Here is a 21569-nt window from a genome sequence, read left to right as displayed (position 1 = left end):
GAGGCAGGATGTTAAGCAATTGCGTAATTCAATTCACACTGGCTTCTGGCCACACGCAGGCACTTTGCTTTGAGGTAGCTGCTGGAAAGGTTATGCGCACCGTGCTGTAGACTTCCGTTGCTACTAGCAACTGTGATCTCTGGCTCATGAAAGTTCGGTAATCTGACATTACCTTTAGCTATTTCACATAACGTATGAATAAGGTAGATAATTAGCTATTCTATCAAACAGTGTTTTTGAGGACCGGTAACCATGTTAGGTGTAGTTTGACTAACGTTATATACTAACGATAGCTGCAAAATATATTGCTTCCTAGTTAACGTTTTGTTCGCTAGCTAGCTAAGTCTAACATTAACACTATGTTCACCTCACTCACAGCTAGCACCAAGATAACAATAGGCAAGAAGAGACTTAAGTTAGACATTCGGACGTTTTGTCTATGCAAAGACAAAGTGAGTGCTATAGACAGAAAATATTGTTAAAGCTTATAGTTGACCTCTTGAAAAGTTAGCTAACGTTCCCTGTCACAGCTGGATCAGACAGCCAGGGAGAAAATGTCAACCGAGCTGAGATGAAATGTTGCTGCATAGCAGTAGTCTATAAAAGTGGATAACTTAAACAAAATGTTAAAATGTTTAGCCCATATCTTATATGCTCATATTAGCAGAACCAGAAGGATGTTGAGTCGACCAGGAGTGTAGTCATTCCAGAGAGTTGGTGTGGAGCTTGGGACGTGAGGTTATGTCAGCCACACAGATTGAAATACAGAGGTCTGTAGTAGCTCATCACTAAGAGCACATATCACAGACAATATCTTAACTAAGTAATATTTAGTAAGTATTTAGCAGTATTTTACGTGTTTACTCAAGCAAAATCAAAGAGATGTTGGGTCCATCAGTGCACATACAACATATGGCCGAAAGTATGTTGGACATCCCATTCCAAAACAATGGGTATTTGCAAAAAGATTTGCCCCCCTCACATATGAAATCTAAATTACACCCCGGAATCTACAAACGGTTAACCTTCAAATGTCTTAACGCAACTCAACTGTATTGGCTTAGGCTTTTATTTATTCCATCATAAGAAATATTTTTTCTTCCCATGAGTCGTTAACCTATTGGAAACTCACTATCAAGCTTTAAATAACTACATTTATTATTATTAATAATAATAAAATATCCATGGGTATTTCCATCATAAAGTAATTTGTAAATTGTATCCGGGAGTTTCTGAGTTTCCGGGAAAACCAGAACATTTTGGTAAAATATATAGCAAATTTTTTTGCAACCTGCTCCGGTGACATGTCGGGTGCCATGTCATAAGAATTTCATTGTGCAGGATGACGATGTGTTCGGTGCATTTGAAAAATTTACTTTGAAACTTGAAACTATGTTCACGCAACACGCACACGGTGACCATATAAAAGGAGTCGCCTTGACCTGTTCAAAGCAAGCAGCGAGGTGTAACCGGAGAGGCTGTTGAGTTCAATGGAGAGCAACCGACCCAAAGGTATGGTGATTCTAATAAATGGTAATTATAAGTATAAGCATTATAATTTATAACCTTGTTGTTTATAAGTGACGTAAACAATCAATGGGGTGACACCTGCATCTATAATTTACCCCAATGAGTAAACTGGAAATATATAGATAATTTATATATGCATTTAAAGATATGCACCTGTGTATGAACTCTGCCTTTTTTGCACTAATTTATGAACCATAAGTAATTCATTACAACTCTTTCCTGTTTTTCTATGTCCCCGTTTTCAAAATGTTGTGATGCTGCATAAAATGTAAATTAAAACAGAATGCAATGATGGACAAATCATTTAACCTATATAATGAATACACAATAGTACAAAGACAACATATCAAATGTTGAAACTGAGAAATGTTATTGTTTTTGGAAAAATATATTTCCGTTTTGAATTTGATGCCAGCAACACGTTTAAAAAAAGTTGGGACAGGGTCCTGTTAATCACTGTGTTGCATCACCTCTTCTTTTAACAATACTCTGTAAGCGTTTGGGAACTGAGGAGGCCAATTGCTGTAGTTTTGAAAGTGAAATGTTTTCCCATTCTTGCTTTATATAAAATTTCAGCTTCTCAACAGTTCAGGGGCTCATTTGTCATATTTTTCATTTCATAATGCCGAAATGTTTTCAGTAGGTGACAGGTCTATCTGGACCGGAGGCAGGCCAGTTTAGCACCTGGACTCTGTCCCTACGGAGCCAAGCTGCTGTAATACGTGCAGAATGTGTTTTGGCCTTTATCTTGCTGAAATAACCAATGCCTTCCCTGGAAAAGACGTAATCTGGATGACAGCATATGTTACTCCAAAACCTGTATATATTGCTCAGCATTTGTAGTGCCTTCACAGAAGTGCAAGTCACATGCCATGTGCACTAATGCACCCCAAGTGGTGAACCCCTCCCCATCCTCACTTCTGACAGACCATCATCTCTGGAATGATCTTTGAATAGCAAATCATCTTACTGACCTTTTCGACCAATTGACCTAATTTGTTATGTGATATTCCACCAGGTTTTGTTTTTTAGCATTACACAACTTTTCAAGTCTTTTGTTGCCTTAGTCCCATTTTGTGTATAGGGTTTAAATTATTTGCCCATCTTTGCATTCTTTTTTATTTAAATGTTTCACAGCTTCCCAACTTTTTTGGAAACAGTGTTGGATGTTATGGAGAGGGCATGCAGTACTTTGAAGTTTAATGTTTTATTTGTCATATGAACCAGTTACTCAAGGTATTAGCCATTGATTTAAGCGCTTAAATATCAGTTCATTCATGAGTCATCATGACAATGCAACAGTAGTAAAGCCAGGCAGCCACTGTAAATACGAATTGGTTTTTAATGACATGCCTGGTTAAATAAAGGTTATATAAAACATTTAAAGTAAATACAAAAAACAAAAAGACTAAATGACACAATACTAATAACGATAGCTATATAATAAAGATAAAAGAGAAAACAGTACAGTGGCAGGTGTGGTTTTGTGAGAATCCTCTCCTTTGAGGATGTTCCATTTAATGTCCATCAGACACACTAGCCTCGAAAATCAGGCTCCTGATGGCCGGGAGCTATAGCCTTCCCAAATCGCGTTAAATTGACAAGCTCACCAGAACCACAACATTCCCCCAAATTCAAGCTTGTTTTATGACCAATACAAATGCACTGCAGTATTTAGCTTTAGAAACGCGGTTATACTACACAGGCTGCTTAGGTATTGTTTCAACTGCTAACGGTCACTTGAATGGAGTTGTATGCCACCCGCCCGTCACCGATAGCCAAGGGCGTAGGAGTGAGTTTGATTTTGGTCATGCGGCGACGGGTGGCCATTTTATATTATTACTCAAAGTGAGTTATTATTTGGGTTGTTAGATTCTGTCCATTTTTTTATCCATGAACAAAATGTATGCAACCGTTAGTCAGGGGAGTACCATCTTTATTCACAAGATGTTGACCTTCCATAGTTCTTACATGTTCTCCAATAATTACAAAGTTAACCCAGTCTTTTATGCCAGGACACATAGGAGGTGGTCAGTGGTCATAACCAACCATTACACAGTACAATATCCTCCAATAAGAAAGGTTTATCCTACAAAAGACCCTTGTATGGTATGTTCCAACCTATGGTCAATGGGTCTATCCATAGAGCCTATGACAGTCACATGGGCAACTCCTAGCAGGAGGTATGGACAGGATGTATAGACAGGATGTGTGGGGCCCATCAGTAACAGGCTTCACGTCCTATCTATTTTTCTTTGTTCAGAGTTATTCAGCACATATGCGTTGTGTTACGTTTCTCATGCCCATTTCCTATCAGGGGGGTCAACTTACCTGCTTCTAATATGGGGGGCATTACATAAAAAAATAATTACAACTGAAAAATGTGATACGGTTTCATCCATCGTAACACAAGCAACACGTTAATATGTATATGGAGAATATGTTTCTGTGTTTTAATCCATGCTGGTCTGTGCAGGGGAAGGAGCCCAGGGAGAGGGAGGACGACTGGCCCTGAGCCCTGTAGACGAGCGTCCTGAAAGGGGTGAACGAAAGCTTGCTGGGCCTGGTGGGTTCCCTGCAACCTGCACCACTGACAGGGCCATCGCAGCTCCTGATGTCTCGGTGGGAATGCCTGGAGAGGTTAGCAGGAGAGAGTCATGTTGAATGAAAAGCCTGTGGGGCTATAAGCCATGAAAGTAGGCCAGTGTGTGGAGTAAAACGTACTATGTTTAGGCTGTAAGACCTTAGTATAGCGATATTGGTTTAATAGCAACCCTAACCCAGTACAGTAATGAATGGCTGCCAATGTGTGCGTAGTCCTATATATAGTGTAGTATTTTACATTGTAAACATTGAGGTGTATCTTTTTTACCCAGGTAGAGCTGAGCAAATCTGAAAACTGCCCATCTTCTGACAGCGAGGATGAGGACAAAGACAAGAAGAAGATGAAAAAAAAGAAGCTGAAAAAGAGGAGGAAGAAGGTACTCTAAAATCCCAATTCAGTTTGCATCTCAACATTCCCCACTTGGACCGTAGAGAACCCTTAATCTTCTACAGTGTCATTTGAATTCACTGCTTCTACCAAGCCACATTTTTGCCCATTGGCCTGAGTCGCTTATCTAGATATAAGTACTTCTGTAAGATCCCTTTTTAAATTCATTAGTGAAGCTCTTCAATCATATTTACTCTTAACAGGTGAAGTTTTAAGTGACTGGGTGTGGACTCTACTGATATGGACTGCTGTGAAATGACACAGTTAAATTACTAATGAACCTCCTTTTGTACACAGGGTTCCAGCTCATCTTCATCCTCCCTTGCCTCCTGGTCATCCTCCTCATCCGACAGCAGCTCTTCGGACAGTGAAGTATGCTATACGTCTCATGTCTTAGCGGCTAACAATGTGTTTATTATCCTCTAAATAGAAATGGAACAGTAAAATTTGAATCCTGCACATCTGGCTCCTCAGGATAAAGCGAAGCATCAAGTATTTATTACACATTTAAATAGTAAATGAACCCAGGTCTACTCACAGTGCCATTCAGCTCAGTAATTCGAATATACACATTGTAGTATGTTAAGAATCGGAAATGAATGCACCTGTTCATTTAATTGGCCTGTCACTCTGAAATAAGCCTGCCCAGTTTTAAGTCAAGTTTGTAAATATTTTCTTTAATTGTTGAAAGCAAGTAATTTGATGCCACAATACAAACTCGACTCTTAATGTTGTTTGCTGGTCCAAGGGACTGTGGCACTGTTTTGTCAGTGTAAGTAAAAACCTAGGTGGCTCAGTTCAGTTTAAAATAGGCGGGGTTGGCAGACTAGTTGACGGACTCAGCCAAAATAAACCGACACAGTGAGCTTGTTGTGACCATCCAGACCCAGCCCTGATAGCTGATCTTTGATTGGCATGAAAAGACACACCCAGTCCTAATGAGTTGTTGACCTAAGGAGTCCAGTGACTACCCTATTTCACCACACACGAATGTGGCTCACCTTCAGGCCAGGTACTAATGACATGAAACCCTGAGAACTGACCTGCTCACAGGAAAGCAAAGCTTTATCACAGAAGTTCGAGTTGAGGAGCAGTGAAATCAGTCAATTGTCAACTTCTGTACAGCATCATCATCCTACGTCTGAATCAAACTATTTTATGTAAAATATATGAATATGAATATGATGCCATAACACACAGCAAATAGAAAATTACATTAAATATAAGCAATAAACACTTAACTGTCTATTTCACACTGAATGCTGCTGAATCTGCAAGATATATTTAATTTCATTTTGAATTGGGCACAGATGAATGAAGGCACTTACCCATGGATTGATGGTTCTATGCTATATACATTTTATTTCTTTTTTACGTAACCTTTTTTTTTGTAGTGGAGGTTCGGAGTTTGACCCACCCATTTGCCAGACAGCTAGACAGCTATCAGCATTGTAGTAGAGCTTTTTATAAATGTTTTTATTTTTCTATTTCATATAGTATTTACCAGGTAGGTGTGACTGAGAACCCATTCTCATTCACTTCACTTTTGGATTTTTTTATCATTCGGAATAGAGAAGAATTAGTGCATGTATGAATCTTTAGGAAGTTAAGAGTCAGGAAAAGAACACAACTTCTCATTTAAACGAAATAAGCATTCTGAGTATAAAGTCAAGTGTGTTAATGTTTGTCAAGAGCAAGTAGTTTGATGCCACAACTGTTAAATGGTGTATGCTGATCTGGGACTAAGTGAAAAGACAGGTAGCTCTAATTAAAAAAGCAGAAAGGAGCCCTTCTCAATTTTGTGTAGATCACCCTTTTGCCGCAAAAACAGCCCTGACCCGTCGTGACATGGACTCCACTAGACCTCTGAAAGTGTGCTGTAGGTTGCGAGGTGGGGCCTCCATGGATCGGAATGGTTTGTCCAACACATCCTATAGATGCTCGATGGGATTGAGATCTCGGGAATTTGGAGGCCAAGTCAACACCTTGAACTAGTTGTTGTGTTCCTCAAACCATTCCTGAACCATTTTTGATTTGTGGCAAAGTGCATTAACCTGCTGATAGAGGTCTGATGCTGACATGCCCATTGTAGGTGCTTTTGGCAGTGGACAGGGATCAGCATGGGCACCCTGACTGGTCTGTGGCTGCACAGCCCCATGTGCAACTAACTGCAGTGCACTGTGTGTTCTGATACCTTTCTATCAGTACCAGCATTAACTTTTTCAGCAATTTGAGCTACAGTAGCTCATCTATTGGATCGGACAACATCGTCTAGCCATCAAAATTTGGCCCTTGTCAAAGTTACTCAGACCCTTACCCATTTGTCCTGCTCAACTTTGAGGGCAGAATGTTCACTTGCTGTCCAATATATTCCACCCACTGACATGTGCCATGATAACGAGATTATCAGTGTTATTCACTTCACCTGTCCGTGGTCATAATGTTATGGCTGATCGGTGTATATATTTATATAGATTATCAGTGTTATTCACTTCACCTGTCCGTGGTCATAATGTTATGGCTGATCGGTGTATACAGTATATTTATATAGATTATCAGTGTTATTCACTTCACCTGTCCGTGGTCATAATGTTATGGCTGATCGGTGTATACAGTATATTTATATAGATTATCAGTGTTATTCCCTTCACCTGTCCGTGGTCATAATGTTATGGCTGATCGGTGTATACAGTATATTTATATAGATTATCAGTGTTGTTCCCTTCACCTGTCAGTGGTCATAATGTTATGGCTGATCGGTGTATACAGTATATTTATATAGATTATCAGTGTTATTCACTTCACCTGTCAGTGGTCATAATGTTATGGCTGATCGATGTATCCTCATGTACAGGGCTGTGCAAGAGTCTTAGGCGCCTGAAAGTTAAACTAAGGCCAATTATTTGGGTAGTGTTTTAATAAAAAATGTATAATATATATAAATACATTAATATAATATATATTATAATTCATTTTTACAAATAAACACTGTCCAAATAAAATACTTTAGTTCGACTTTCAGGTGCCTAAGAATTTAGTACTGTACTGTAATTTGTAAACTCTTATCTGCCATTGCAACCAGCATACTTTATGTGGAATGTAGAAGTGTTGTATTTATTAGTTATCAGTAATACCACAGAGATGGAAAGACACAGATAAACGTTTTTGCCCAACCTCAACATGGCAATTTGATTCAGCTAAGCTAATTTGAGTCAACATTATTTTAGAAGTAGCCTTGTTAATCAGCATGACATGTTTGTCACAGGGGCCAGGAATAAATTGTATTAAAATGAATGCATTCACTATTGTAAGTCAATCTGGATAAGAGCTTTTGCTGATTTTCTTAGGTTTATCATTTAAGCAATTCCGAGCATTTGAAAGGGCATAGTATTATTATTGCAACCTCCACAATCTTTTTTATTGGTCATTAGGGAATGTAATAGGTGCAACCTGATATTCTTTAGCTGCTGACACACTGTGCTTGTTTAGATAGTGTTGAAAGAAACTCAATGCAGGTTGTAGATTAAATCTCTATCCCCCATATCTCTCAAATGTTTTCTGCATTGGTGGAAACCATTGATAAGATCCATAACTGTGGTTTGTAATGGATGCAAAGGACAGCTAAACCAAGACAATAGGTTTATTGGGGCTGTTTTTCACGTTTAGCTCCTAACACAGCCCTTGGGCATTCAGTTAAGAAGTGGTTGGGTGAACCAAATTTCCCTGCAGAGCACAATGGATAACCATGTGATATATATCTAGTTCCCGTTCTGTGAACAAAGCCAGCAGCCCTGGTTATGGTCACCATGTAACTACTTTTGCAGTTGGGGTCACAAGTACACTGTGTCCACATTTCAGAAGTGTGTACAACTGACAGGAAAAAAAAACATAGAAAAAATATAGAAATATTTACACACACCAAAATGATAAGATAACCATTACGTTTTTAGGTGCCTTTTATGTTTCCATGTTTTCCCTATACTCTATTTAGATGAATGACATAAGCTGGTATTAAACAATAATGGGAAATGTGTTGGATTTTGGTCTGTATGAAAGGGGCAAAAGTATGCATCAAGCCAACATATTCCAATCCACGTAATAATGAAAAAATAAACACACGGAGAAGACAAAACCTACATTTTGTGTGTGAGAAGGAACGATCATGACAAGGAAAACGGATTCATATCTGATTATACTGAATAATTGTTGGTCGAGGTCAATGTTATGTGATGAGGTAATTATTAGCTCAATCTGATATTACCTGTGAATTTTGACCTTCACCCATACATAATGACTAAAATAGAGAGAGTGCCACACCATTCTTTCTATTTTCCCTGATACAGAATACATTTTTGTTTGTTTGTTTTAGATTAACTCCTGGCAAGTTAAGTGAATAAAACTGTCTCTTCTGCAGGATGAGAAGAAAAAAAGAAAGAAAAAGAAGGTGAAGCAAGACTCAGCTGGGGACTGTGTTGTAGCCTTGGCATCTGAGCCTGGTGAGTGATGTGTGTGTGTCTCAGGAGTGTGTGAGGACTGTGTTGTAGCCTTGACATCTGAGCATAGTGAGTGATGTGTGTGTGTGTGTCTCAGGAGTGTCTGGGGACTGTGTTGTAGCCTTGACATCTGAGCCTGGTGAGTGATGTGTGTGTGTGTGTCTCAGGAGTGTCTGGGGACTGTGTTGTAGCCTTGACATCTGAGCCTGGTGAGTGATGTGTGTGTGTGTGTGTCTCAGGAGTGTGTGTTCATGGTTGTCTGTGTTTAGCCCAGTCAGTTTTTCAGTGACTGTCTATTAGCATTCTCACTGTTAGCATCCAGACTGCAGAGCTATGTGTGTGTGTGTGTGTGTGTCACAACCACGCCTCCTCTGGCTCCACCTCCCCCTCTAATTAGGCATTCGGCGTTGCCGGTGCACTAGCTACCACCGTCCACGAACATCATCCACCAGGACTTGTCTCATTTGCCAACTACGCACACCTGGATCCTGTCATCAGTCCTTATCTGTATACAGTCTCCCTCTGTTCCATCAGTCCTTATCTGTATACAGTCTCCCTCTGTTCCATCAGTCCTTATCTGTATACAGTCTCCCTCTGTTCCATCAGTCTTTATCTGTATACAGTCTCCCTCTGTTCCATCAGTCCTTATCTGTATATAGTCTCCCTCTGTTCCATCAGTCCTTATCTGTATACAGTCTCCCTCTGTTCCATCAGTCCTTATCTGTATACAGTCTCCCTCTGTTCCATCAGTCCTTATCTGTATACAGTCTCCCTCTGTTCCATCAGTCCTTATCTGTATATAGTCTCCCTCTGTTCCATCAGTCCTTATCTGTATATAGTCTCCCTCTGTTCCATCAGTCCTTATCTGTATATAGTCTCCCTCTGTTCCATCAGTCCTTATCTGTATATAGTCTCCCTCTGTTCCATCAGTCCTTATCTGTATACAGTCTCCCTCTGTTCCATCAGTCCTTATCTGTATACAGTCTCCCTCTGTTCCATCAGTCCTTATCTGTATACAGTCTCCCTCTGTTCCATCAGTCCTTATCTGTATACAGTCTCCCTCTGTTCCATCAGTCCTTATCTGTATATAGTCTCCCTCTGTTCCATCAGTCCTTATCTGTATACAGTCTCCCTCTGTTCCATCAGTCCTTATCTGTATATAGTCTCCCTCTGTTCCATCAGTCCTTATCTGTATATAGTCTCCCTCTGTTCCCTCCATCCTTATCTGTATACAGTCTCCCTCTGTTCCCTCCATCCTTATCTGTATACAATCTCCCTCTGTTCCTTAAGTCCTTGTCATTTAGTGTCTTATGTGTATGGTTATTGGCATCTCCCTATTGCTTATACCTGGTTATCCTTGCGGTTTATGTACCGCTCATACTTTATTTGTTCTTAATTGCCTAGTACAGATGATATTACTCACCTGTGACTGTTTCCAGACTTCTTATTAAGACTTGGCAGTGGTTTTGCGCATTCATACTCAAATGACACAGTCACCTCATTGTATGTTGATGTTTAGACATAGAGTTCATGGCAACATATTTACATTTAGCAGCAATGGGAGGAATTGGTCTTATCAAGATGAAGGTGGAGTCAGTGAATAGGTGGCCAATCACAGTCCACAGAGAGCCTGTGTTGAGTCACACAGTACATTTTATCCCAGAATTAAATGTGTGATTTTAGATGAATTGTCTTGTAAAGTAAGAATGCAGGGGGATTATCGTTAATCTTCACTCACACACACACACATATACACACACAACAATTATTCACTTACCTTTTCACTAAAGCATACTGATTGTTTGTAGGGCTTGAAGGATGTTCAGATCTAAAGGACATGGTAGCAAAGAGAAAGAAGAAAGAAAATGTGAGTTGGTTTAATAAGATGTTTTATTATGTAATTTCTTCTAATCACTTAAGCAGTTTTCTTTTCCAGGAGATTAAAGCCCCAAATGAACAGGGAACAACATGTATGTTTGTCCCCTCCTCAGAGTTCAGCCTCAGACAGTGAAGATGACCAGAAGAAGATGAAGAAGAGAATGAAGAAGGAGATGAAAAAGAAGATGATGAAGAAGATGAAGGAGATGATGAAGAATGTACGTCCCTGTTCTGTATTCTGTTCATAATATTAACAATAAGTGTGAGATGTCTCATGTTGTTTTTCTGTGTTCCGGTTTTCTGCCACTCAGAATTCCAGCTCATCTTCATCATCATCGACAGACAGTGAGGTGGAAAAGAAGAAAAAGAAGAAAAAGAAGAAGAAAAAGAAGAAAAAGGTTTCTAAGGGAAACATATGAGAAAATGTGATGCCCCTTTTCTCCACACAGCACACTAAATACATGTTTATTTTTCAGGATTCTAGCTCCTCGTCATCTTCCTCTTGTGATAGCTCTTCATCATCATCATCATCTTTGGACAGCAAGAAGAAGAAGAAAAAGAAGAAAATAAAGAAGAAAAAGGCAAGGAAATGTTTGTCATTCCACTAACATGGCTGTCAAATTCCATCAGTTATAGCAAAACATACAAAGTGACCTGCCATAGCTGTGAACCCTGTACCTGAACTGACTTCTGGAATGTCTCTTTTAGGATCCTGGCAGCCCTTGGGTCAGTGAGGCAGACCAAAAACATCTGTCATTCAGCCAGACACCCATTTCAGTAGGTTTTTGTTGGGGTTGGGTTAGAAACAGAAGTAACAGCCGGTTTTAACTGACACTTAAAATAATTCAGTGAATCCAGCAGCAGTCCACACCAAAGTTATTGCAATAAACAGGAATTACTCAAGCAGTTAGTTTGCATTATTATGGCTCCAGTAACACTAGCAGTTTACCAATACAATGTTCCGTTGTTAGAGGTCAGTTGACATGCCAAAGAATCCTGTAAGAAATGACAGTTATTACATCAAAGGTATGATCTGTTAGCAGAGACAGGAGGAGGCCAGACATGACCAGATGGAATACAGCTGCACTGCGAAAGGTTTACAAGGTGAACCTCACAACATGTTTTCACAACGTGCAACGTGCACACCGCAATCACGTCAATTCTGTTTAAAACTTCTACCGTCATCTAACATTCTGTCTAAAACATCTAACATCATCTAACATTCTGTTTAAAACTTCTAATGTCATCTAACATTCTGTTTAAAACTTCTAATGTCATCTAACATTCTGTTTAAAACTTCTAACGTCTTCTAACATTCTGTTTAAAACATCTAATGTCATCTAACATTCTGTCTAAAACATCTAATGTCATCTAACATTCTGTCTAAAACATTTGACGTCATCTAACATTCTGTTTAAAACATTTAACGTCATCTAACATTCTGTCTAAAACATCTAATGTCATCTAACATTCTGTCTAAAACTTTAACGTCATCTAACATTCTGTTTAAAACATCTAACGTCATCTAACATTCTGTTTAAAACATCTAACGTCATCTAACATTCTGTCTAAAACATCTAACGTCATCTAACATTCTGTCTAAAACATTTAACGTCATCTAACATTCTGTCTAAAACATTTGACGTCATCTAACATTCTGTTTAAAACATCTAACGTCATCTAACATTCAGTTTAAAACATCTAACGTCATCTAACATTCTGTCTAAAACATTTGACGTCATCTAACATTCTGTCTAAAACATTTAACGTCATCTAACATTCTGTTTAAAACATCTAACGTCATCTAACATTCAGTTTAAAACATCTAACGTCATCTAACATTCTGTCTAAAACATTTGACGTCATCTAACATTCTGTCTAAAACATTTAACGTCATCTAACATTCTGTTTAAAACATCTAATGTCATCTAACATTCAGTTTAAACCATCTAACGTTGTTAAACATCCACTATGGACTCTTATAAACCAAACTAGTATAAACCCTGTGTTGGGCAGAAGAAAAATGCAACTGACAAGCTGGATGTATCTTTGCAGGGGAGCAGGGTGTGAGGCCAGAGGGCACTGGAGGACAGAAATCCAGCCACTGCAAAGAAAAACAGAAAGAGAAGAAAAAAAAGAAGAAAGACAAGAAAGAGAAGAAAAAGAAGAAAGACAAGAAAAAGGGCAAGGTGAGGTCATCATAGTGCATGACGACATGATCTTTTAAGAGGTGAAACCTTCAAACGTCTAGTATCAGGAACCTAAGCAGAACTATTCCCAATGCGGTCTGTCAAACATGACATGCCCCTTTCACATTTCTTTCATGACTATTAATCTCGAATCATAATCATCTAAACTCTCACTCCTCCTTAGGTCTCTGACAGCGGTAGTGATGAGGTAAATACAAACACAACTGTGTCTGCACACACACACACACACACACACACTGATATCCTCATTATAAATCTTATGTCTGGATCGTCATCACACTTTTCTTCGTTGCCATACTCACTGTCCCCTTAACAGGCCAACAGGGACCCAGTAATGGAGGGAGGTGCAACGGCCCAATGTATTTGTAAGTCAATCAACCACAACAATGGCAGATTTGTTGCAGGAGGGATGTGGGGAAATTGATTATTGTTCATTTTCTCATGGCTAAAGGTGATGGACCTGTCCACGAGGGATTGATGGCAGGACACCCAGATGATTATGAGAGAGGAGGAGGCAAGGAGATAGGGAAAGACAAGAAGTTGGAGAAAAAGAAGGTACGCATCTCCATTCCCATTGGTTTAAACAGTATTTGTTTTTTTAACCGTTTTTTAGAAGGTTATTCATATTAGGATTTTGATGACGAGTTGGCCAAAGACATTAAATCGCAGGAGATCAAGAGAATGAACAGAATTGCATGAATAATGTACAGAAATAATAAGTAAACACTATGTGCAAGGGAATATAAATGACATTACCCAAAATAATTCTCTGAAAGGTTCAATGAATTGGGCTCAAAGTAATTATGTAATACAGGTGTAATACCAAACTGAGTGAACAGGGAAGTTTAAAAAAATAAATAACATTAAAATCCTTTTCATTTGAAGGACTGTGGTTCTTCATTATCCTCCTCTTCAGACAGTTCTTCCTCTGACAGTGACAATCTCAGAAGCAGGACGAAGAAACATAGGGTTTGTGGTTCCAAACTATAAACCACAGTGCATTCTACCATGCTCCACACTCCCCACAGGAATGATGGATTTAACACAGTTTTTTGCCACAGGATTGCAGTTCTTCCTCCTCTTCATCTTCATCCTCCTCTGATAGCAAGGATGAAAAGAAGAAGAAGAAAAAGAGGCAGAAAAAAAAGGTGAGAAAGCCTTGTACTTTTCCATGTTTTATTGTGTTACACCATATAATCTAAATGGATTTCATAAAAAGTTTTTGCCACTGATCATCATAAAAAAGTCCATAATATCAAAGTAAAAAAAAAGTTTGTCCTCTTCTTTGACAAATACAGTGTAGAATACCTGTCTCACTAAAGTTTTTGCCTGTTTCAGGATTACAGTTCCGATGATTCAGATAGTGACAAGAACAAGAAGAAGAAAAAGAAGGTGAGTGCCTTTCTATCTGATGTTACGGAATGGTATTGCTATGTAATGCAAACTAGCTATCTTTTCTCTTGTAAAGGACTCCAGCTCATCAGACAGTGAAGTTGTGACAATGAAGAAGAAGATGAAGAAGATGAAGAGGAAGATGAAGAAGATGAAGATCAAAATGAAGAAGATGAAGACAAAGGTAAAGAAGCTATCTTTATACTGGGGAGAATGGTTTATTTGCCAAATGACTACCACATAACATCAGAATATTACTCATGTGTGTCCAGCATGTTTCTGATAGTGAGGAGGACAAGAAAAAAAAAAAAAAGACAGATAAGAAGAAAAAGGACAGGGTTGGTTTTCTATTATGTCATTTTGGGGAGCGACCACTTTTTTAAAGAATGGTTCATTAGATATCCAATAACTTCTGAATGACCAGAATATGTCGCTCTCCAATATGTGTTCAGGACTCTGACAATGAGGAGGCCAAGAAAAAGAAAGGTAAGAAGAAAAAGAAGTTGAAGAAGGTAATTATTTTATAATTTCACTTACAGATACATCTCATGGTATTTTATTGACAGGAAAAAATACAGCTCCGGAAAGAATTAAGAGACCACTGCAAATTGAACGCTTCTGTTCCTCACCAAATTTTTTTGGAAAGGAAAGAAAAAGGTGCAGTGGTCTCTTAATATTTTCTGGAGCAGTATATGTTTAGATGTTGTCTTATGTTGTCAAGAAAATGTAGTACATTGGCTTTACATTCATTTAATTAATTTTGAAATATTGAAAAATAAATATTGAAACCTGAGTGATCAGACTATTTCAATTGTCTGCCCAGAACTCCTCTGACAGTGAAGAAGACAAAAAAATAAAGGTGAGGAAAAAGAAGAAAAAGCAGAAGCAAAAGGATACGAAGGTAATTTTTTCAATATCATCATACAGGGTCAAAGATCACACAGAAAATAATAAATGAAGGCACCATTTGATGGAAGGGTTGTCAGGCCTTATTTTGTTAGAAATTTAAATTTGGTGATATTTGGTTTGCATTTGCTTGCAACCATAATCATTTGGAACTGTTTATTTAAAAACTGAAATGTAATGCAGGGGAATGCATCATCTGGTTTAAATATTTTATTTATGATTACCTTAAACTATAACATGATGATTACCTTAAAATATCCCACAATGATTACCTTAGACTATAACGCGATGACTAACTTACACTATAACACAATGATTACCTAACACTATAACACAATGATTACCTAACACTATAACATGATGATAACCTAACACTATTACATCATGATTAACTTACACTATAACACGATGATTACTTTACACTATAACACAATGATTACCTAACACTATAACACAATGATTACCTAACCCTATAAAACAATGATTACCTTACACAATAGCACCATGATTACCTTACACCAGTGTTTCTTAATCCTGGTCCTCGGGACCCAAAGGGGTGCACGTATATGTTTTTTGCCCTAGCACTCACACACTTGATTTAAACTAAAGACTTGATGATAGGTTGATTACTGTCAATCAAGTGTGTAGGTTGTAGGGCAACATTAGGAACAGGTGTGAATGCTAGGGCAAGAGCAAAAACGTGCACCCCTTTGGGGTCTGAGGACCTGGATTAAGAAACACTGCCATACACTAGAACAACACGATTACCTTACATTAAAACAAGATGATTACTTTACACTATAACACGATGATTACCTAACACTATAACACGATGATTGACATACACTATAACACGATGATTACTTTACACTATAACACGATGATTACCTAACACTATAACACGATGATTGACATACACTATAACACAATGATTACTTTACACTATACTACAATGATTAAGGTACACTATAACACAATGATTACTTTACACTATAACACGATGATTACCTAACACTATAACACGATGATTGACATACACTATAACACGATGATTACTTTACACTATACTACGATGATTAAGGTACACAATAACATGATGATTACTTTACACTATACTACGATGATTAAGGTACACTATAACACGATGATTAATTTACACTATACTACGATGATTAAGGTACACTATAACATCATGATTACTTTACACTATAACACAATGATTACCTTACACTATAACACAATGATTACCTAACACTATAACACCTTGATTACCTAACACTATAACATGATGATTAAATTAAACTATTACATTACATTAAACTATGATTACCTAAATCTGGATTCACTATAACACAATGGTCCCCTCACACTGTAACACACTGTAATACCTGTCCTATGGGATCTTATTGACAATAATATTTTGCCAGTTAATAGTGAAGTTTAAACATTACCTTATGCTACAATAATTAAATCTAAAATAATGTCCATGACCGAAAGGACAAGATCCCGGATACAGGCGGCCGAAATGAGTTTTCTCCGCAGGGTGGCTGGGCGATCCCTTAGAGATAGGGTGAGAAGCTCGGTCACCCGGGAGGAGCTCAGAGTAGAGCCGTTGCTCCTCCACATCGAGAGGGGTCAGCTGAGGTGGCTTGGGCATCTTTTTCGGATGCCTCCGGAACGCCTTCCTGGGAAGGTGTTCCGGTCCCATCCCACCGGGAGGAGACCCCGGGGAAGACCTAGGACACGCTGGAGGGACTATGTCTCCCGGCTGGCCTGGGAACGCCTCGGTGTCCCCCCGGAAGAGCTAGAGGAAGTGTCTGGGGAGAGGGAAGTCTGGGCATCCCTGCTTAGACTGCTGCCCCCGCGACCCGGCCCCGGATAAGCGGTAGAAGATGGATGGATGGATGGAAATAATGTCCATTACCGTGTGCCACTTGAAAGGTATTCTCTTAAAGCTCCTTTCAAATCAAATTATATTGCATTTGTCACGTTTTATTGACAACAGGTGTCGACTAACAGTCAGCTTAATTACTTTTTCCAAAATGTCTGAAATTTTAGTTAAAAGGAATAAATACAATGCAATAGAAAATGAACATTAAGGTATTAAGGTCATAAATCTACATTCACCCTGCATATGTATCCAGGTCTCATCCGACAGCCAGGAAGACAAGAAAAAAAAGAAAGACAAGAAGAAAAAGAAGGTTAGATGTTTTTTTTTATGTTTTTATTATGTTGTCTTGTGTTGTAACTAGATGGTAGTACTGTACTTGCTTGTACATGTACAAGTGCTTGTACATTAATTTCATTCATTTTGAAATGACCAGAGTATTTGAATTGTGTGTCCAGGAATCCTCTGACAGTGAAGATGAAAATAAGGTACTTTTAAAATATTTGTATTATGCGCATTATGCATTATTATTAGTATAGGGGCATCAAAGTACATGAAAATAATAATGAACATCACAGCAATTGAACATTTGCAAACCTTTTTCAACTACTGTCACCTGAATGACCAGAATACCACTGAATAATTTTTCCTGTTTGACCAGGACTTTTCTGACAGTGAGGACAATAAGAAGAAAAGGGACAAGAAAAAGGTATGTTTTCATAGCCTGTGTTTTTGGGGAGATCCTCAAACCAACAATGACCTGAGGATCACTCTGCATTTTCCCCCCTGTGTGTTTAGGACTCTTCCCACAGCAGTGATAAGAAGAAGAAGAAGGTGAAGAAAGACAAGAAGGACAAAAAGAAGAAAGACAATAAGGATACAAATACGAAGTCGGTAAGTGTCCATCAATGAGCTATGAACCCAGTGCACATAGCAAAGGGTTTCTAATGCATTACTAGACACTGTATTATACATGTGCATAGGACTAGTCCTCATCTGGAAGTGATGACGACAAGAAAGATGAAAAGGTACAGTAGGACACGGATCAAATGTTAGTTGAAATTAACAGTAGGGAGGTGAACACTGGACTGGACCACGTCCGCTGTTTGTCTCTGTAGGGCTCCTTTTCAAGTTGAATATGAGAAAGAAGGCCAAACCCGCAATTGGGTAGTCCAATCATCTGCTTAGTGCTGCCACTCTCAAGCAAGCATATGGGACAGCTTTGAATTGAGTCTCCTGGCAGAGCTTATTAAAACATATCAGTTCAGTTCTTAAACTATCCCATTTGTTTTCATATTTAGGACAGACCTGAGAATGAAACAGACAGAGAGCCGAAAAGGGAGGAGAAATCCGAAGGTGGCTTGGCAGTGGAAGGCGGGTGCATGGACACCAAACCGTCTGACACCAAACTGTCTGACACCAAACCGTCTGACACCAAACCGTCTGACACCAAACCGTCTGACACCAAACCGTCTGACACCAAACCGTCTGACACCAAACCGTCTGACACCAAACCGTCCGACACCAAACCGTCCAACCCCAAACTGTCTGATGAAGGAACAGCCATTCACCTCAAACCGACCTTGAAGTTGGAGTCCTTGGGTCCTTTGGCGGATGCCCGACCCAACACTCGCAATGAGTCCCTGCTAAGTCCCTCGTCATCTCTCAATCCCAGGGATAGTAGCCCCTCCCGTCGACGTCTTAGCCCCATGGAGACCCTGATGTGGAACCCAGCCAGGACCAGCCGATATATGCCTCACTGAACAAAGTTGTGACAGGCCAACAGTAGAACAACACTAATCAAGTTGTGACAGGCCAACAGTAGAACAACACTAATCATGTCCAGTGATTACTGCAATGCTCTCCTGTCTGGTATTCAACAAACAGCAAAATCAGCGACCTCTGCTTCCTTCAGAAGGTCCAATGGAGAGCATGTGTAGTACCTGAATTAGTTGTGTGCTAGTTTTATAACAAAAAAAGGCTTTGTTGATTTTAAAAGCAGATTTTGGCCACCCTATTACAACAGCCTGTTGGTCCATCTGATACTCTTTGATGGGTTATGTAGGTTCTTGAAGATCATTAAGGTTCTGGCTTCTGTAAGAGCCTGTCAGAGAATTTTAGGGCCTGAAAAACAAACATTTGAAGTAAAGATTTAGCTGTGCTTTAACACTTCTAAATTTGTAATATGTTAACCTTTCTCACATTGTTAGTATTACACTCTGAAATGCATTCCTTGTAAGAAATGTGCTCTAAATAAAGCAAGATTTTAATTTGAGTGATTCTTTGGCATCCAACTCCTTCCAGCCTTAAATGTGACCCCCGGTGGCCCTTTTCCTGCCTTTCTGCCTTTCAGACACTTACAAGGAAATACTTCATGGATTTCCAGTTACAAACAGATGAGCAAATGTTATCCAACTAGCCTGCTTTGACTTGTTAGCACTATATGAATAAACAAGCATATTCACTACAGTGTAAACTCAGCCAGACATATCTTGAAATGTATACATTTAAACCAAATTGTGTGTGAATTTTGTATTTCAGAAATAGCTCACCAATATACTTGTCACGTCCTCCCTCCCTTGAGGTGCCTTGTTTTGGTTTCTCCCGGTTGTTGGGGCAACGATTTAGGGGGCGTGGCGTCACTCCTTGGAGTAGAGCCAGCACCAGCTGTTCCAAATCACCTATCAAGCACCTGTTCCCACTTGACTCATCACCAGCTGTATTTCTGAGGAGCCCTGATGACCTGTCCCTGCCGGATCATTGAGCCACATTCGTACATGCTACGTTGCCCCAGCCAAACGATATCCAGTTATACGCTCTGTTGTTTTGTCTGCTTATCTTGTTTTCCTGTGACTACAGGATTCCACCAGACGACCATCACCAGCTTGTGTATCAACCTCCTGCCTGTCTACGACTACTCCGCCTACTCCCTGCTTGTACCTCTGCCGCCAGCTTGTTTACCGACCCCCCTGCTTGCCCACGACTACTCTGCACCTGCTCCTGCCCTCAAATCTACCCCTCTCCATCCCCAATCTTCCCCACTCACAATATATTTGTTTTGTTGCACCTTATTCGTCCGGTCTGCGTTTGGGTTCCTACCAGTGCTGACAATACTGGCTGTGTCTCTGATTTAATCAGATTTATCTGCCTCAAGATTAGTGAGCTAGACTTGCATTGACACTTCTTTGATCCTCATGTTGTCAGACACCAGCAACAGACTCCAAATGCAAAGCATAGAGGACTAGATATTGACAGTTGACAGCTGTGAAGCCAGTTGTACTAAAATGTGCTTACATTTTCAAATTGTTAATATGATCTGGACAAAAATACCCTCAAATTACAATTGCCTGAGTCCTGCCTCCATAACAAGACTGAATTGTAACATTAAAATTACACATATCCTCCTCTTTCTTAACTGAAAGAGACCATAATATTATTAGTTACTCCAGGGTGGTCTATATCTGAAATGCTGGAAAAATTATTCTGTACGGCAAAACTGTCCCAATTAAAAATAATTCAGTACTTTGCAGAAGTGCCTTTGGCTGCGATCAGAACTTTGAAAATTCTTGGGTATGCCTCTACCAGATTTGCACACCTGGATTTAGGCAGTTTATCCCATTTTCTTTTTTCCAGATTCCCTGAAGCTTTGTCGGTGAACTGCAATCTTCAGGTCTCCCCAACAGATCTTTAATGAGGTTCATTTCTGGGCTTTGGCTAAGCCATTCATGGTCATTCAGAGACTTGTCCCAAAGCTACTCCAGAATTGTCTTGGCTGTATGATTTGGGACATTGAAAGGTCTGAAAGAGATTAATCTTTGCTCCAGTCTGTGGTCCTACAGTATGTGTTCTGGATCAAAAAGGACCTTTCTGTATTTTGCTTCATTCATCCATTGACCAGTCCTGAACAGTCTCCCAGTACCTGCCACTGAGAATATTCACAAAGACATTATGCTCCCACTACCATCCACTTCAGCATTCAGATCTTACAACTAGTTTATTGTTGCATCAGACCAAATCAATATTATTATTCTTTGCTATGCCTTTAGGTAACATGTCAAATCCCTTTTACTCAGGAGTGACTTCCATCTAGCTAGCCGGTCTACCATAATGGCCTAATTGATGGACTGCTACAGAGATGATAGTCTTTCTGCCAGGTTCTCCTATCTCTGCAGAGAAACTTCATGGCTCTATTAGAGTCACCATTGGGTTCCTGGTCACCTCCCTTCTTGTCTGGTTACTTAGTTTGGCAGGATGGTCAGCTTTAGGATGTCTTGCTGGTT

At 39.3% G+C, this 21569-nt stretch overlaps 2 protein-coding genes across 4 annotated transcripts; both read left to right on the top strand.

Moving 5' to 3' along the window:
• Positions 1 to 1261: 1261 nt before the first annotated feature.
• Positions 1262 to 11156, top strand: LOC105010992 (protein FAM133). 3 transcript variants are annotated; one of them, XM_029122865.2, is made up of 7 exons: positions 1262 to 1533; positions 4007 to 4170; positions 4407 to 4511; positions 4820 to 4894; positions 8937 to 9018; positions 10824 to 10882; positions 11007 to 11156. In XM_029122865.2, exons 1-7 carry the CDS (start codon positions 1491 to 1493, stop codon positions 11139 to 11141), a joined length of 663 nt encoding a protein of 220 aa, XP_028978698.2. In that variant the 5' UTR covers positions 1262 to 1490; the 3' UTR covers positions 11142 to 11156. The 3 variants fall into 3 exon arrangements, with proteins under 3 accessions (XP_028978698.2, XP_019908322.2, XP_028978699.2); XM_029122866.2 differs by having other exon boundaries at positions 1277 to 1512; XM_020052763.2 differs by lacking the exon at positions 10824 to 10882 and having other exon boundaries at positions 1263 to 1533; positions 11007 to 11111.
• A 22-nt stretch (positions 11157 to 11178) lies between these two features.
• LOC105011012 (cylicin-2) lies at positions 11179 to 19564 on the top strand. Its single transcript, XM_013135045.4, has 17 exons — positions 11179 to 11292; positions 11371 to 11475; positions 11603 to 11670; positions 11934 to 11997; positions 12949 to 13082; positions 13267 to 13290; positions 13420 to 13468; positions 13555 to 13658; positions 14442 to 14495; positions 14572 to 14679; positions 14948 to 15007; positions 15319 to 15396; positions 17546 to 17602; positions 17748 to 17777; positions 17951 to 17998; positions 18088 to 18183; positions 18591 to 19564. Exons 4-17 carry the CDS (start codon positions 11964 to 11966, stop codon positions 19050 to 19052), a joined length of 1338 nt encoding a protein of 445 aa, XP_012990499.3. The 5' UTR covers positions 11179 to 11292; positions 11371 to 11475; positions 11603 to 11670; positions 11934 to 11963; the 3' UTR covers positions 19053 to 19564.
• Positions 19565 to 21569: the final 2005 nt, after the last annotated feature.

The sequence above is a fragment of the Esox lucius genome, chromosome 1 (genome assembly GCF_011004845.1).
Source record: "Esox lucius isolate fEsoLuc1 chromosome 1, fEsoLuc1.pri, whole genome shotgun sequence".
Lineage (NCBI taxonomy): Eukaryota > Metazoa > Chordata > Actinopteri > Esociformes > Esocidae > Esox > Esox lucius.
This window is presented reverse-complemented; position numbering and strand designations above follow the sequence as displayed.

Excerpts from the sequence above, each read along its gene's own strand:
- LOC105011012 (XM_013135045.4), top strand. The coding sequence starts at position 11,964 with ATGGAATACAGCTGCACTGCGAAAGGTTTACAAG. Across the intron at positions 13,469-13,554 it reads TGCAACGGCCCAATGTATTT|GTGATGGACCTGTCCACGAG; the intron begins GTAAGTCAATCA and ends TCATGGCTAAAG. Across the intron at positions 17,778-17,950 it reads ACAGTGAAGATGAAAATAAG|GACTTTTCTGACAGTGAGGA; the intron begins GTACTTTTAAAA and ends CTGTTTGACCAG.
- LOC105010992 (XM_029122865.2), top strand. The coding sequence starts at position 1,491 with ATGGAGAGCAACCGACCCAAAGGTATGGTGATTCTAATAAATG. Across the intron at positions 4,895-8,936 it reads GCAGCTCTTCGGACAGTGAA|GATGAGAAGAAAAAAAGAAA; the intron begins GTATGCTATACG and ends TCTCTTCTGCAG. Across the intron at positions 9,019-10,823 it reads AGCCTTGGCATCTGAGCCTG|GGCTTGAAGGATGTTCAGAT; the intron begins GTGAGTGATGTG and ends GATTGTTTGTAG.